The 14,653-nt window shown below is 35.2% G+C and overlaps 1 protein-coding gene across 7 annotated transcripts in view; it reads right to left on the reverse strand.

Moving 5' to 3' along the window:
* RALGAPA1 (Ral GTPase activating protein catalytic subunit alpha 1) overlaps nucleotides 1-14,653 on the reverse strand; it is a gene marked incomplete at its 5' end in the record, with an annotated part of 231,007 nt that overhangs the window by 81,813 nt on the left and 134,541 nt on the right. For all 7 annotated transcript variants that reach the window (XM_081227825.1, XM_081227822.1, XM_081227824.1 and 4 more), the window contains 4 exons: nucleotides 337-520; nucleotides 1,308-1,442; nucleotides 6,968-7,036; nucleotides 13,376-13,486. In XM_081227825.1, the coding sequence (XP_081083951.1) occupies nucleotides 337-520; nucleotides 1,308-1,442; nucleotides 6,968-7,036; nucleotides 13,376-13,486 (499 nt within the window). The remainder of the gene's footprint in view (nucleotides 1-336; nucleotides 521-1,307; nucleotides 1,443-6,967; nucleotides 7,037-13,375; nucleotides 13,487-14,653) is intronic.

Here is a 14,653-nt window from a genome sequence, read left to right on the forward strand (position 1 = left end):
TGTACTTTTGTTTTAATATGTACTCATATCATAAGGTTACTTGTTTACATCTTTCCGTTTTATCAGAGAGTAAACTCTCTGAATGTAAAAATAATGTGGTTAAAAAACTTACCAGAATAACTTAGAAGTATAAGGGGAATGTCATCACATATAATCTTAGGAATTGTGTATCTGAAGTTGTTTCTTAAACTAAAAATGAACTTAGCTATAACATACATGTCAAGGTAAACAATTACAAAGTAAGATATATTATCCTCCAGTATTTCTACCCAGTCCTCAAATCATACCTTGGGAGAACCCAAGCAACAATACTGTCCTGAAGGGAATTCATTTTACCTTCTGTTACTGGCTGGAGTTTAGAAGATCGTTCCGAATCAGGAGAGTGCAGAGGTTCAGGCTCTTTTAGGCTTTCCAAATGCATAAAAGGATCATAATCTACAGATGCCAAATCAGAGAGGCTTAATGGAAAATACCTTGGATTGCTAAAACACTGAGATCCATAAACACACCCATGTAATACCTGAAAATACAGGAGAAAAAACATACCAAGTTTTCCTTTTAAGTGAAAATAAATAAAGAAAAAGGAGAAAACAAGTCAACTGCTAATACAAGTACTTGACAAAAATTTTAAATATTTAAACACTTAGCTCTTCAATCAAGGTAAAATTTAATCTAAAAAAGAAGAATGAGCAAAAGTTAACTAATGATTCTCATATTCAACAAAGACTTCTTTCAAAATTTTGCAATGAAACAACAGTGTCTTGTGAGAAGTACTTTTTAATTATCCCTAGGTACCATAAGATAAATCTATGTTCTTAGAAAACACCTAGCTCAGGGTTTCCCTGGTGGTGCAGTGGTTAAGAATCTGCCTGCCAATGCAGGGGACACGGGTTCGACGCCTGGTCCGGGAAGATCCCACATGCCGCGGAGCAACTAAGCTCGTGCGTCACAACTACTGAGCCTGCACTCTAGAGCCCACAAGCCACAAATACTGAGCCCATGTGCCACAACTACTGAAGTCCGTGTGCCTAGAGCCCGTGCTATGCAACAAGAGAAGCCACCACAATGAGAAGCCCACGCACTGCAACTAAGAGTAGTCCCCGCTTGCTGTAACTAGAGAAAAGCCCAAGCACAGCAACAAAGACCCAACGCACCCAAAAATAAATAAATAAATAAATAAATAAATAAATAAATTTATTAAAAATAAATACCTAGCTATAAAACAATGAAAATGTAATACTAAGAAACATTATTTCTTTAGGTTTTAAAAACCCTTGGTTACCAAATAATAAAGCAAAGAAGTTTACCTTATAAATACAGTTGAGGACAGATTTTTCTATTTTATCATTTTCTGCTCCTGTAGCATGGACTGGTTGGAGCAGTGTCTTTAGAGGTAAGGCCATGATCCAGTCCAGAAGGCACAGAAGTAAGGATACCACCAACTGAAACAACAACAAAAAAGATCATTATTATTGTAAACTCATAAAATAAGAGTTAAATATTTAACAGAAATTCACCAACTTATCTTTTGTTTTCCAAAATGTATTTCAGGAACTATCAACTAAGTTCCACCATTAAATTTACCTAGACCTAAATGATTTTAAGATGTATATGAACATTACTGTGGGTTTCTCCCTTATATTTTAGGGCAAGCAAGCACAATGAAACCTTAAGCATAATAAAAACAGGAACATTAAAAGTATTATTATTTTTTAATTAATTAATTTTTGGCTGCGTTGGGTCTTCATTGCTGCGCACGGGCTTTCTCTAGTTGCAGCGAGCGGGGGCTACTCTTCGTTGTGGTACGTGGGCTTCTCATTGCAGTGGCTTCTCTTGTTGTGGAGCACGGGCTCTAGGCGCGTGGGCTTCAGTAGTTGTGACTCACGGGCTCTAGAGCATAGGCTCAGTAGTTGTGGCGCACGGGCTTAGTTGCTCCATGGCACGTGGGATCTTCCCAGACCAGGGATCGAACCCGTGTCCCCTGCATTGGTAGGCGGATTCTTAACCACTGCGTCACCAGGAAAGTCCCCAAATTATTTTTAAACAAACATAAAAACACTGAGCTTAAAAGACAACAGACATCAATTAGCTATTCTTACGTAATGCACAAGAAATGGAACACAAATGAAAGGTTTTAGTTCATATGTATTACAATCATTTCCACATTTCTTTTCTAATTTAACACCTCACTGAGCAACCTGCCAGAAAGACTATCTTAACCACTTTCTGATACTGTTACTAATTATATTAAATGAATTTTTCTACCGAACACGTTTAAACTGATGGATGTTATAAACAAAACACTGTTATCCAAAATGTAGAGTAAAACAGCAGTATCTATGTGGTCCATTTTATTGAATAAAGAATCACAATTAGTACCATAAAAGTGTCAATCAAGTAGCAATAAGAGATACACTGATCTTTAGAATCAAAGACCAACTCTCCAACTCAAAGAGTAATGCTGGCCTAAATCTCGCAACACACCCTCCAAAAGAACAATAAAGAACAAAAAGAACCAATAAAATATCACAAAACCCACATCCTCAGTATAACCAGGAAACAGAACATTCAAAATTCAATTATCTGTGAGTAGAAAATACACACAGCAAATCCAACAAGCTTTTACCCATTCTCGCACTGCAAGCTCTCATGAAGAGTGAGGGTAGTTTGGGTAAGCTGTAAAAGAGAGAAAGAAACTAGGTACAAACCAAAAAACCAAGCCCCCCAAAAAGGTCTACCCTAAGTGTGAGAATAATGAAAAACATGTACTGGTAGATAGAGTACTGAGTAGAAGGAAAGTATTTAAAAGTACTGCAGAAAGGTAATACTTTGGGGGAGAAAAATGTTAAAAGAGAATGGAGAGACACCTTGTGGAAAACATAATGTGAAAAGAAAAGTCAAAAGAGAAATTTAGGACCTTGCAAGATTTTTACAATTTTTTAAAACTGATGGTTCTGTAATTCCTCTCCCACCTTAGTGTCATACAATAAAAACACTATACTTTATTAAACTGCCAGAAGAGGGAGCTCTTGAAATAGGAATCTTATAAACTACCCCAAGCCACCAACCTTGTCCACAGAAATGCAGATACAGACTTCATCTATAAAAAACTACTATAAAAAGAAAACAGAAAATGAGAATCTTAAGCAATTCAGCTGATGAAAATTCCTGCCCACCAAAACCAATAATGAAGCAGAAGAAAACTATAACACAACCTTCTAATCTAAATTAAATATTGTCAAGTAAGCATTTAGGTATAGGGGACAACGAAAATCCCATCTTAAATCAGGAATTTTAAAAACTAAGAAGAAATAGACCAAAAAGGGAAGAACTGATTCAAGTCAGGAAAGAAAACTAAAAAAGGATAAAATGATATTAGAAATGAAGCCCAAGTTATAAGATGCCTAAGGAAGAATAAGTTTGAAAAAAATAAAAAGAAAATTTAATAAGGGGCATTGAATAAAGAGAACAAAAGTGAGACAAAGAAAAAGGTAAAAAATGTCAGAGAGAAATGACTGGAATGGAAGACAGAAAAAGAATATCCTATTCACTTAAATGTGGAGTCCCCAAAATCTACATATTGACAAGGCCTACCAGATCCAGGACAAACTGACCTGCAATAATCAACTCTAATACATATCCAGGTAAAACTTGAAAAGTAAGACCTAAAAAAAGAAATATGTGTGTGTGTGTGTGTGTGTATGTGTGTGTGTGTGTGTATCTCCTTAGAGCCTCCAGGAAAAAAGATGAAATAACTTACAAGGACAAGAGAATAAAAATGGCATCAGATTTCTCAAAAACAGTATACAAGCAAGGCAACATTAAAAAAAATAAAAACCTCAAGGAAAATAAGTGTGAACCAAGGATTCCATATCTAGCCAAACTACTTTTCAAGTATCTTGTTGTTACAGAAAAAATTTTATATATGCAAGAGCTTAGGGAATTCTGCATTCATGAGCCCATCTTGAAGAATAAAGATGAACTTCATTTAACAAAGAAGTTGACTGAGGAACTTCAGTAGAAAGTCTAACAGTGAGTATCTGATATATTTAGTTATGGATCTAAGATTTTTAAAAAATGTAGAGATGAGTGTAGAAGAATCATTTGTTATATGACATATGCTAAATGTTATGTGCAGACATAAAGGAACTAAAAATGAAGGTGAAGAGAGAGAAGAAAAGTAACATAAGCTCACTTATTAACATACAGGCAACATATGGGAGATAAAGGATACCATTAAATAATCAGAAACCATATAGTATAAAAGGTTAAGAAAGCAAGGGAACAAAGCCATTAAGAAAGGTATACATATAAAGGTAACTACAAGAAAAAAGTACAAAGTTTCCTGAATACCAAAAGAATTTTAAGAAGAACAAAGGAAATACATCATGCAGAGAAAGAAACAGAAAATATAATATGCATAATCATGAAACAAAATGACAGAGGTAAGATAAAAGATACAATATATCATAAAATGGGTTTAACTTGCCTAATAAAAGAAAAAGATTTTCAATTTGGCTCACAAAGCAAGACCCAAGTATGTGTTGTATTCAAGAGATATAGTTAAACAAAAAGATTCAGAAAGGCTAAAACTAAAGAGATGGAAAAAGGTACACCAGGCAAATTAGAATTCAAACCAAAAAAGCATTAATGTTAAAGCTATAATTCAAAATGAAGATAAAACAGTTATGAATGTCTATGTATAAAATAACAGTGACCACAAAGGAAAAATTACAGTAGATGCAAGGAAATATAGAAATATTAATAGAAGACTTCAACACACCACTCTCAGTACAAGACAGGTCAAGAAGACAAAATATAGCCCACATTAACAAAAGTTGAGATCTTCAAAAATGTTTATCAATAGTAAAATGATTTTGTCACCAAAAGAGTTTGAAAACTGCTAGTAGAGAAAGTTAAGAAACAGACCCAAGTAATTATGGAACTTGATTTTCATTAAGGGGCAAAGAGGAACTTTTTAATAAAGGGAACTCAGAAATCTGGTTATCCATTTAGGAAAACAACAAAAATTAGATCCCTATCTCAAAACACAGAAAATAAACTTCAAATGGATGAGGGGTAAAAGTATAAACAATGAAGCTGTATAAGTACCAGAAGAAAACGTGAAAAGGTTTTCTACCTATGGCTCAAAATCTATATACCTAATGAAGTAAAAGATTGATAAACTGACTTACATAAAAAACTCCCTAATATATAAACATCTGAGGGAAAAATACCAAAATCTGACTGAAAATGTAAAAACATATGAATGGACAATTCACAAAAATAAAGTAAAAAATTAGGCCATTAATAAATATGAGAAGATGTTCAACTTCACTTATAAAAAGAGAAAGGTAAATGAAAACTACACTGAAATACTATTGTTGCCCTATCAAATTGGCAAAAATTTAAAAATATGTCATACTCTGTGGTTAGGCTCTGGGGAAACATACTCTCATAGTATATGCTTGTGGGAATGCCAATATTTAACATAATTACATTATCTGTTTACCTTTTGACCCAGCAATTCCACTTCTAGGAATACACCCTGAAGACACATTCCAACAATGTAAAAATATACAGACATAAAGTTAGTCACTGTAGCATTGCTTGTAACTGCAAAATTCTGAAAATAATCTCTGTGTCCACACATAGAAGAATGACTTGAATAAATTATGAAATTTATAAATTATGGTGCACTCCCTCAATGGAGTACTAATACTATACAGCTGCAAAAAAAGACCATGGAAGACCTCTGTGAATTTATTTATTGGGAATTTCCAGAATATACTGTCAAGTGAAAAACCGAAAGTACCAATGAATATCTAGACTATTATACTTTTGTGTAACAAACAGGAAGAAAAAAGAAAATACAGATGTATCTGCTCATCTGTACAAAATAAACAAAGGATGGATAAACCACAGACAAATAAATAAATAAAAACAACAGGGATGGGGAAAAAAATCTCTAAAATGGAATATAAACAGCAACGTGCCTATTAACAACTGCTTCTTTGTTTCATATAGTTCTATGGGAGTTGTGAATGCAAGCCCCTTTGGCTTTCAGAGCCAAGTGATTTGGGGACCTGCCCTTGGGTGGCAGGCTTAAAAGGTGGTGTGCTAGACGTATGGGCTAAACCCTTCTCTCCTCAGAGAGAAGGTGGGAATTGGGGGCTTCCTCCTGACTGCATGGAGCTCTGCTAGGGTGGGGTTTATGGCAAGAGTGTGTTACAGCCTTTCCTACCTATTTTTGATGTGGGTATTTTCTTAGTCGCTTGATGTGTAGAGGTCACTTGACTAGTTTCTGGATTTCTCTCAGAGGGAATTGCTCCATGTGTAGCTGTATCTTCCATGGGTCCAAGCGAGGAGGAAAATTCAGCAGTCTTCTATGTCACTACGTTGGTGACCCCCTCTCTGCCTGTTCTTTAACTGCTATCTTCAAGGTGTTATACTTTGCTAATCCTTCTTACTCCACAGCTTCACCTTAAGTGATCTCATATATTCCCACAGTTTAATAGAACTCATGTGTTGACAATGCCAACAAGAAATCTCAGTGTTACCACTTCTTAATCATATCGTGTTGAAATATCAAGTATGTTTTATTACATATGTTCTGCCCATTATTTACAGAACTCTGCAGCTGTAATTATGTTTCTGGACCTATTCTCAGTTATTTTCAGGCATAAACAAGACCATAACAAGTAAAAAAATTATAAATGGACAGAATATCCTCCCAGGTTCCTTACAACTCTAAAATTCAAAGACTTTATCAGATGACCATGATTAACTTGAGATATAAACTAAAATGTGATTTAGTTACACTTAAATAATGGAAAGCTATAGTTCAAATTATTTTAAACACAAGATTAATTAATGTTTCCCATGTAAACAGATATACCTTCACAGTTTTAAAATATAAGTATCTTACTAGATAACCACATATTAAATATTAAAAAATTTAAATTACCCTCTTGTCCATTTCATAAGATGAAGCTTCTGTACTTGGCAAAAGATGGGTAATAGTGGCTATTAGAATCTGTAGGAAATAAAGAAAATAGCTCAAAGTATGTCAAACTAATGGTGCATCCTAAAACTTAAACAATAATGCTAAAGTGATACAAAATCTACTGCTGAAAGTTTATCCAAAATATATTAACATAGTTATTTCAAAGTAATTTTTAATAGGTCAGCTTTTCAAGTACACTTAACTATAAATAATTTACAATCCTAATGTACAGAACCAAAGTTATATATGCTCTGTTAACTATAAATGGATTTCTTACAAATTCAAGTCATGAATCAATATGTATAAACATACAAATAATATATGTTCTGATAGAAAAATGAGAAGACATAGATAAGCAAAAAGATTTATAAACCATCTGTAATTTATCACTCAAGACATCTACTTTGCTCAACAAATTAGGTATAGAAGGGATGTATCTCAACATAATAAACACTATTATCTGACAAGCCCAAAGCTAACACCATACTCAAAAGGTAAAAAGTTAATATCCTTTCCTCTAAAGTCAGGAACAAGATAAGGATGCTCACAACTGCCATTTCTATTCAACACAGTACTGGAAGTCCTACCACAGCAATTAGGCAAGAAAAAGAAATAAAAGGCATCCAAATCTGAAAGGAAGAAGTAAAATTATTTCTGTTTGTACATGACATGATCTTATATATAGAAAATCCTAAAATTCCACCAAAAAAACCTGTTAGAACTCATAAATGAATTCAGTAAAGCTGCAGGATGCAAAATCAACATACAAAAATCAGCTGCATTTCTATATGCCAACAATAAACTATCACAAAGGGCAATTAAGAAAGCTATCTCATTTACAACAGCATCAAAATCAATAAAATACTTAGGAATAAATTTAACCAAGGAGGTGGAAGACTTATACGCTGAAAACTAGAAAACACTAGTGAATGTAGCTGAAGACACAAATAAATAGAAAGATATTCCATGTCATAGATGGGGAAGAATTAATATTGCTCAATTGTTCACACTACCACAGTGGTCTACAGATTCAGTGCAACTGAATGCAAAATTCCAGTGGTGTTTTTCTCAGAAATAGAAAAAAACTATCCTAAAATTTGAATGGAACCACAAAAAAACCCAAAGAGCCAAAGTGATCTTGAGAAAGAAGAACAAAGCTGGAGGCATCATACTTCCTGATTTCAAGCTTTATTATAAAGCTACAGTAATCAAAATATGGTACTGACAGTAAGGTACTGACATAAAAACAGGCACACAGACCAGTGCGTTAAAGCCTAGACATAAAGCCACACATACAGTCAATTAATCTTTGACAAGCATCCAAGAACACACACACGGTGTTGAGAAAACTGGATATCCATCGGCAAAAGAATGACACTGGACCCCTATTTTATACCACTCACAACAATTAACTCGAAATGGATCAAAGGCTTAATATAAAGACCTGAAACCATAAAACTCCTAGAAGAAAACATAGGAAAAGGCTCCTTAACATGGGTCTCGGTAATGATTTTTTTGGAAATCATACCTAAAGCAGAAGCAACAACAAAAAAATTAACAAGTGGCACTACATAAACTAAAAGCTTCTGCAGAGCAAATGAGACCATCAATAAAGTGAAAAGACAACTTACAGAATGGAAAAAGATATTTGCAAACCATATATCTGATAAGGTGTTAATATCCAAAATATACAAGGAACTTATACCCCCAATAGCAAAACTAACTAACTAAATTTATAAATGGGCAAAGGATCCGAATAGACATTTTTCCAAAGACATACAAGTGTCCAACAGGAACATGAAAAGGTATTCAACATCGGTAATATCAGGAAAATGCAAATCAAAACCACAATGAAATATCATCTCACATTTGTTAGGATGGCTGTTTTTAAAAAGACAAGAGAGAACAGATGTTGGCGAGGATGTGGACAAAAGGGAACCCTTATACACTATTGGTGAGAATGTAAACTGATACAGCCATTATGGAAAACAGTATGAAGGTTCCTCAAAAAATTAAAAATAGGGCTTCCTTGGTGGCGCAGTGGTGGAGACCGCCTGCCGATGCAGGGGACGCGGGTTCGTGCCCCGGTCCGGGAGGATCCCACATGCCGTGGAGCGGCTGGGCCCGTGAGCCATGGCCGCTGAGCCTGTGCGTCCGGAGCCTGTGCTCCACAATGGGAGAGGCCACAACAGTGAGATGCCCGCGTACCGCAAAAAAAAAAAAAAAAAATATATAGAACTATCATATAATACCACTCCTGGGTATATATCAGAAGGAAATGAAATCAGTGTCTCAAAGAGATACCTGCACACCCATGCTCACTGCAGTATTACTCACAATAGCCAAGATATGGAACAGCCCACATGCCTTTCGACAGACGAACGGATAAAGAAATTGTGGTGTACATATATACACAATGGAATATTATTCAAGCCATAGAAAAGAAGAAAATCCTGCCATTTATGACAACATGAAAGAACCTGGAGTGTACTACACTAAGTGAAATAAGCCACACAAAGACAAATATTGTATGGTATCACTTATATGTGGAAAAGTAAAAAAGCTGATTTTATAGAAACAGAATAGTGACTGCCAGGGGCTGGGGTCTAGTGAATTGAGGAGATGTAGGTCAAAGGGTACAAATTTTCAGTTATAAAAATAAGTTCTGAGAACTTAATGTATAGTACAGTAACTACAGTTAATTGTACAGTACTGAATATCTTAAAGTTGCTAAGAGTAGACCTTAAGCATTCTCACCATAAAAAAATGTTAACAATGTGAGGTAATAGATATGTTAATTATCTTGATCTTGGTAACCCTCCTACACAATATCAAATTATTATGATATATACTTTAATATAATACAATTATATTTAACAATTATTCCCCAGTAAAGTTGGGGGGAAAATAAAGATATTTACTCTCATCTTCCCAGATATTTCGGTATATATACTTGTAAATATACGCCTTTTTTTTAAAGAAAGATTTTATAATGTGGCTTTTTAAATTAACATATATTATACACTTAACAGAATATGAATAAAATTGATACAGAGAATATGAAATAAAAGACCTTATTAAAAGAAAGCAAGGGGCTTCCCTGGTGGCGCAGTGGTTGAGAGTCCGCCTGCCGATGCAGGGGACATGGGTTCGTGCCCCGGTCCAGGAAGATCCCACATGCCGCAGAGCGGCTGGGCCCGTGAGCCATGGCTGCTGAGCCTGCACATCCGGAGCCTGTGCTCCGCAACAGGAGAGGCCACAACAGTGAGAGGCCCGCGAACCGCAAAAAAAAAAAGAAAGCAAAACATTCTTATAGTGTTATCATTTAACCTGGAAATTTCTTGATCTCATTCAATTTTTTTTTTTAAGAATATGTTGGGGGTAGGAGTTTATTAATTAATTAATTTATTTTTGCTGTGTTAGGTCTTCGTTTCTGTGCGAGGGCTTTCTCCAGTTGTGGCGAGCGGGGGCCACTCTTCATCGCGGTGCATGGGCCTCTCACTATCGCGGCCTCTCTTGTTGTGGAGCACAGGTTCCAGACGCGCAGGCTCAGTAGTTGTGACTCACGGGCCTAGTTCCTCCGCGGCATGTGGGATATTCCCAGACCAGGACTCGAACCCGTGTCCCCTGCATTAGCAGGCAGATTCTCAACCACTGCGCCACCAGGGAAGCCCTCATTGAATTTTTTAGTGTTCATGTTAAAAATGTATAGAGGTAAATTTACTGTATTTTTATTGTATGCTATTAAATTTTTATAAATTATTGCTTCAAGTAGAAAAATTCCTCTAAACATAATTTATACCATAAAAGGCTTCACACACTAATAGAATCTATTATATTAGATTAATACTTAATACTGGTAATAGAACTGGGCTTCTATTCCTAACTATGTAAGTAGGTAACCATTAGTGAAATGCTCTACTATTTTAGAATTTCATTTCTTCATTCAATTAGAAGTATAACCATTTATCTGTAGGCACTGGCCACTATAATGTACAGTGAAGCTATCTGCAAAAACTCTACACACCTAAGAATTACTTAGGTAAGTATTAATAATATATAAACTGATGAAGAAAATAAGGGAAAGGATTTGGAGGCCTTCAAATGAACAAAAAAAAATATGCTTACTTAAAGAACATCTTAACTTTCAACAGAATAATTAATCTTAAAGGGTAAAATTTTTGAGTTTTAAAATTTCAAATGTTTTAATACGAATAGACATATATATGAACATTCACATTTACATCCAGTTATCATGTCCTGCATGATAACAATGGTAGCTGCTGCCAACATTTATTAAAACTTATGTCCCATCACTTTTATGGCAAAAAGTGCTCAGCGTGTTACATATATTTTCTCATTTAGTCTTCAGAGCAACTCTGTGAGGTAGGTATTTTTATCCCAAATGTAAAGATAAAGAAAGCCAGAATTTAGAGGACTGAGTAATTTGTTGATAGTTACAAAGTTAGTAAATGGCAGAGTCAGGGGTTAAACCAGGTCTAACCTTCAAACCCAACCTCTTAACCATAATACTATATTCAACTCAACAGATTATTTACCTAAGAGATTCTACATGCAAGTCATCCTAGGAATAGAAAATAATAAAGAAAAAAAATGTCATTGTCTTAAAGCAGCAGCTCGGAATTAAAAAAATATATATTTATTATTTGGTTGCATCAGGTCTTAGTTGCAGCACGCAGGCTCCTTAGTTGTGGCTCACAGGCTCCTTAGTTGTGGCATGTGTGCTCTTTGGTTGTAGCAGGCGGGCTACTTAGTTGCAGCCCACAGGCTCCTTAGTTGTGGCATGTGAACTCTCAGTCGTGGCACGCATGTGGGATCTCGTTCCCTGACCAGGGATCAAACCTGGGTCCCCTGCATTGGGAGCATGGAATCTTATCCACTGCACCACCAAGGAAGTCCCAAGAAGCTTAGAATTTTTACACAAGTATATTTAGTGCTAAAATAGGGCATGGCGACATGGTTGAGTGGGAAAAGTCTGGACTTGAAATTTTACAGACTTGGGTTTGAACCCTGTTTCTACCCTGTTAGCTTATGACTTTATATAGTTGCTATCTCCTCAGTTCTCTCATCTTAAATAAAGGGAGGAGAGGAGGCAGGGAAAACAGTCCACCTCAAATGACTTTTTATGAATTAAATGAGGTAACATATGAAGAGGTAACTAGTATAGTGACTGATACATGTTAGTAGGTGCTTAATAAATATTAATTACTATCTTTCCTAAAAGTGTTATAAGAATATGAAGATAAGAAAGATAAATTCTGGTTGGAGAGAACAAGTAAGGATTCTTATTTTTTGAGGAGGTGGTATTTAAACCAATCACTGAAAGATGGGGGGTGGGGTAGAGAAAAGTAAAACATTTTAGGTAAGAAGAAGAGAGTGAGGGGTATGTTTAGGGGATAATAGCTGACTCAGGAGCCTAGACTACAGGGTATCTCATAAAAGGAATCGGTACATGCTTCTGAAAAGATGGGCTGGGTCCTCATCTGGAGGCCTCAAATTAATTCCCAGCTAAAGAGTTTGGGTCTTATTTTATAGACAAAGGAAAACCACTCAGAGATTTTGTTTGTTTGTTTGTTCTTCAGGAAAGTGACATAAGAGTCATGTCAATGTGAATGATGACTTGGAGGGGATGACCTCAGAAGCCAGGAAACCAGTTTAGAAGGTTATTATAGTATCTCAAGAAAGAAATAATTAAGGGCTGAAAAATGTCAGGTATTATAGGAAGCACACAACACATAAAAAAAATAAAAATAAAAATAATGACTAGCTGAAGAGGAAAGGAAAGGAATGAATCAAAATAATCTCCTAATTTTGGTAACTGGAGGGATGGTATGTTTTCTAACCTAAGACAGGGAATGAAGCCTAATATACATTATAAAGACAATGGCAATGATAAATTTGCATGTAGCATTTAAAACCAACCACATAATCTCTTAACATAATATAGAAAGGGACTATCATGAACTTTGATATCTCAAAAAAGTACCCTGGGGCTTCCCTGGTGGCGCAGTGGTTGAGAGTCCGCCTGCCGATGCAGGGAACACGGGTTCGTGCCCTGGTCCGGGAAGATCCCACATGCCGCAGAGCGGCTGGGCCCGTGAGCCACGGCCGCTGAGCCTGCGCATCTGGAGCCTGTGTTCCACAACGGGAGAGGCCACAACAGTGAGAGCCCACAACAGTGAGAGGCCCATGTACCGCAAAAAAAAAAAAAAGAAAAAAAAAGTACCCTGAGTGGCCATTATTTAGTTATGCAAAATTTAAAGAAAACTATTAATTTTATATCTCAAGGTATCCAAATCTAAGGATCTTTAACAAGTCATAATAAGAAATAAATGAGAAATTACTTACTTGAATAATTTTCAAGGGAGAATCAGGCTGGTAAATCTGAAGTCTAGGTACATAATGAACCAGCATGTGAAGCATGTTACAAGCTACATGGGCTACTGTTTTATTTGTAAACTGTAATAATAATAAGAAAAAACAAAAACAAAAATGCACTGTTATAAAAAATTTCTTCCTGATATTATTCATCTCTGCATTAGCTGCTAAAAATTTTTAAATTGTATACATGCTTATTTTTGTCATCCTATATTTTTGTTTATTAAAATATTATTAGGAAGATAAATATACACCTGCAAAATAAAAAAAATCATAACACATTCCAAAGATATAATTAACTTTATTTTTCCTTTGTAATGTTTGACTGTCCTCACTAAAGTTTTATTCCATTTTCTCTTACCTGGATTTCTGGAATGGCCTCTAAACTGCTAATCTTGTTATCCCATCTTTCCCCATTGCAATCTACTTACTATACTCAATACTTCCATATTATCTTCTGAAGAACTGTTCTGATGCTGACGTTCTCTATGCTTAAAAGTCTTAGGTGACTCCCCAGTGGTATAAAGTCAAACTTTTTATGCTTACCTCTCTATAACCAAATCTCACCCACTCTTCAAGCCCTGACCACATACTTCCTCTTTCCAAAGTCTTCTCTGATACCTAAGTCAAAGTAACCTCTGCTTTCTCTGAACTCAGTCAGCAGTTTATATGCACCACTCATTTGGTTCTCTCAGCTTTTTATATTTTATTACACTTATTTTAATCTTTTTCAGCCATCATATTATTAATCTCTTCAATCTAGTATTTATATTTCTTTTTCATTCTGGTATTCCTCACTCTGCCTAGCAAAGCACCTCAAACACAGTATATACTCAGAAATATCTGTCAAATAAGTAATATTTGTACTTTGTGTGTTTAGAGTTCTATACAGATATTATAATACAAGTCTTAGGACAAAAAATAATATCACTCATCTTTTTACAAGTAAAAAATATCCATTTATTCATCCAGACTCTCCAAATAATCAGGTTATTATTTCTGAGCAAATCTTATTCTGGTCACAAAGAGGGCATTTAACTTGAATGATAAAGCCAAAAACTGAATAGCTCAAGAATTCAGGAAGTAATAAAGATCGAAGGGTAGGTTACAAAAATACTGATTAAGAAATGATAAACAGCCTTACAAATGTTGTTAAATGACTGGTTTCCTTTTTTAGGAGTCATCCATATGTATCTTAGGAACAAAGCCAAATACATAAAAAGTTGAGATAAAACAGGTCATCACCAA

This window comes from Mesoplodon bidens (assembly GCF_964165515.1).
Source record: "Mesoplodon bidens genome assembly, chromosome: 3".
NCBI lineage: Eukaryota > Metazoa > Chordata > Mammalia > Artiodactyla > Ziphiidae > Mesoplodon > Mesoplodon bidens.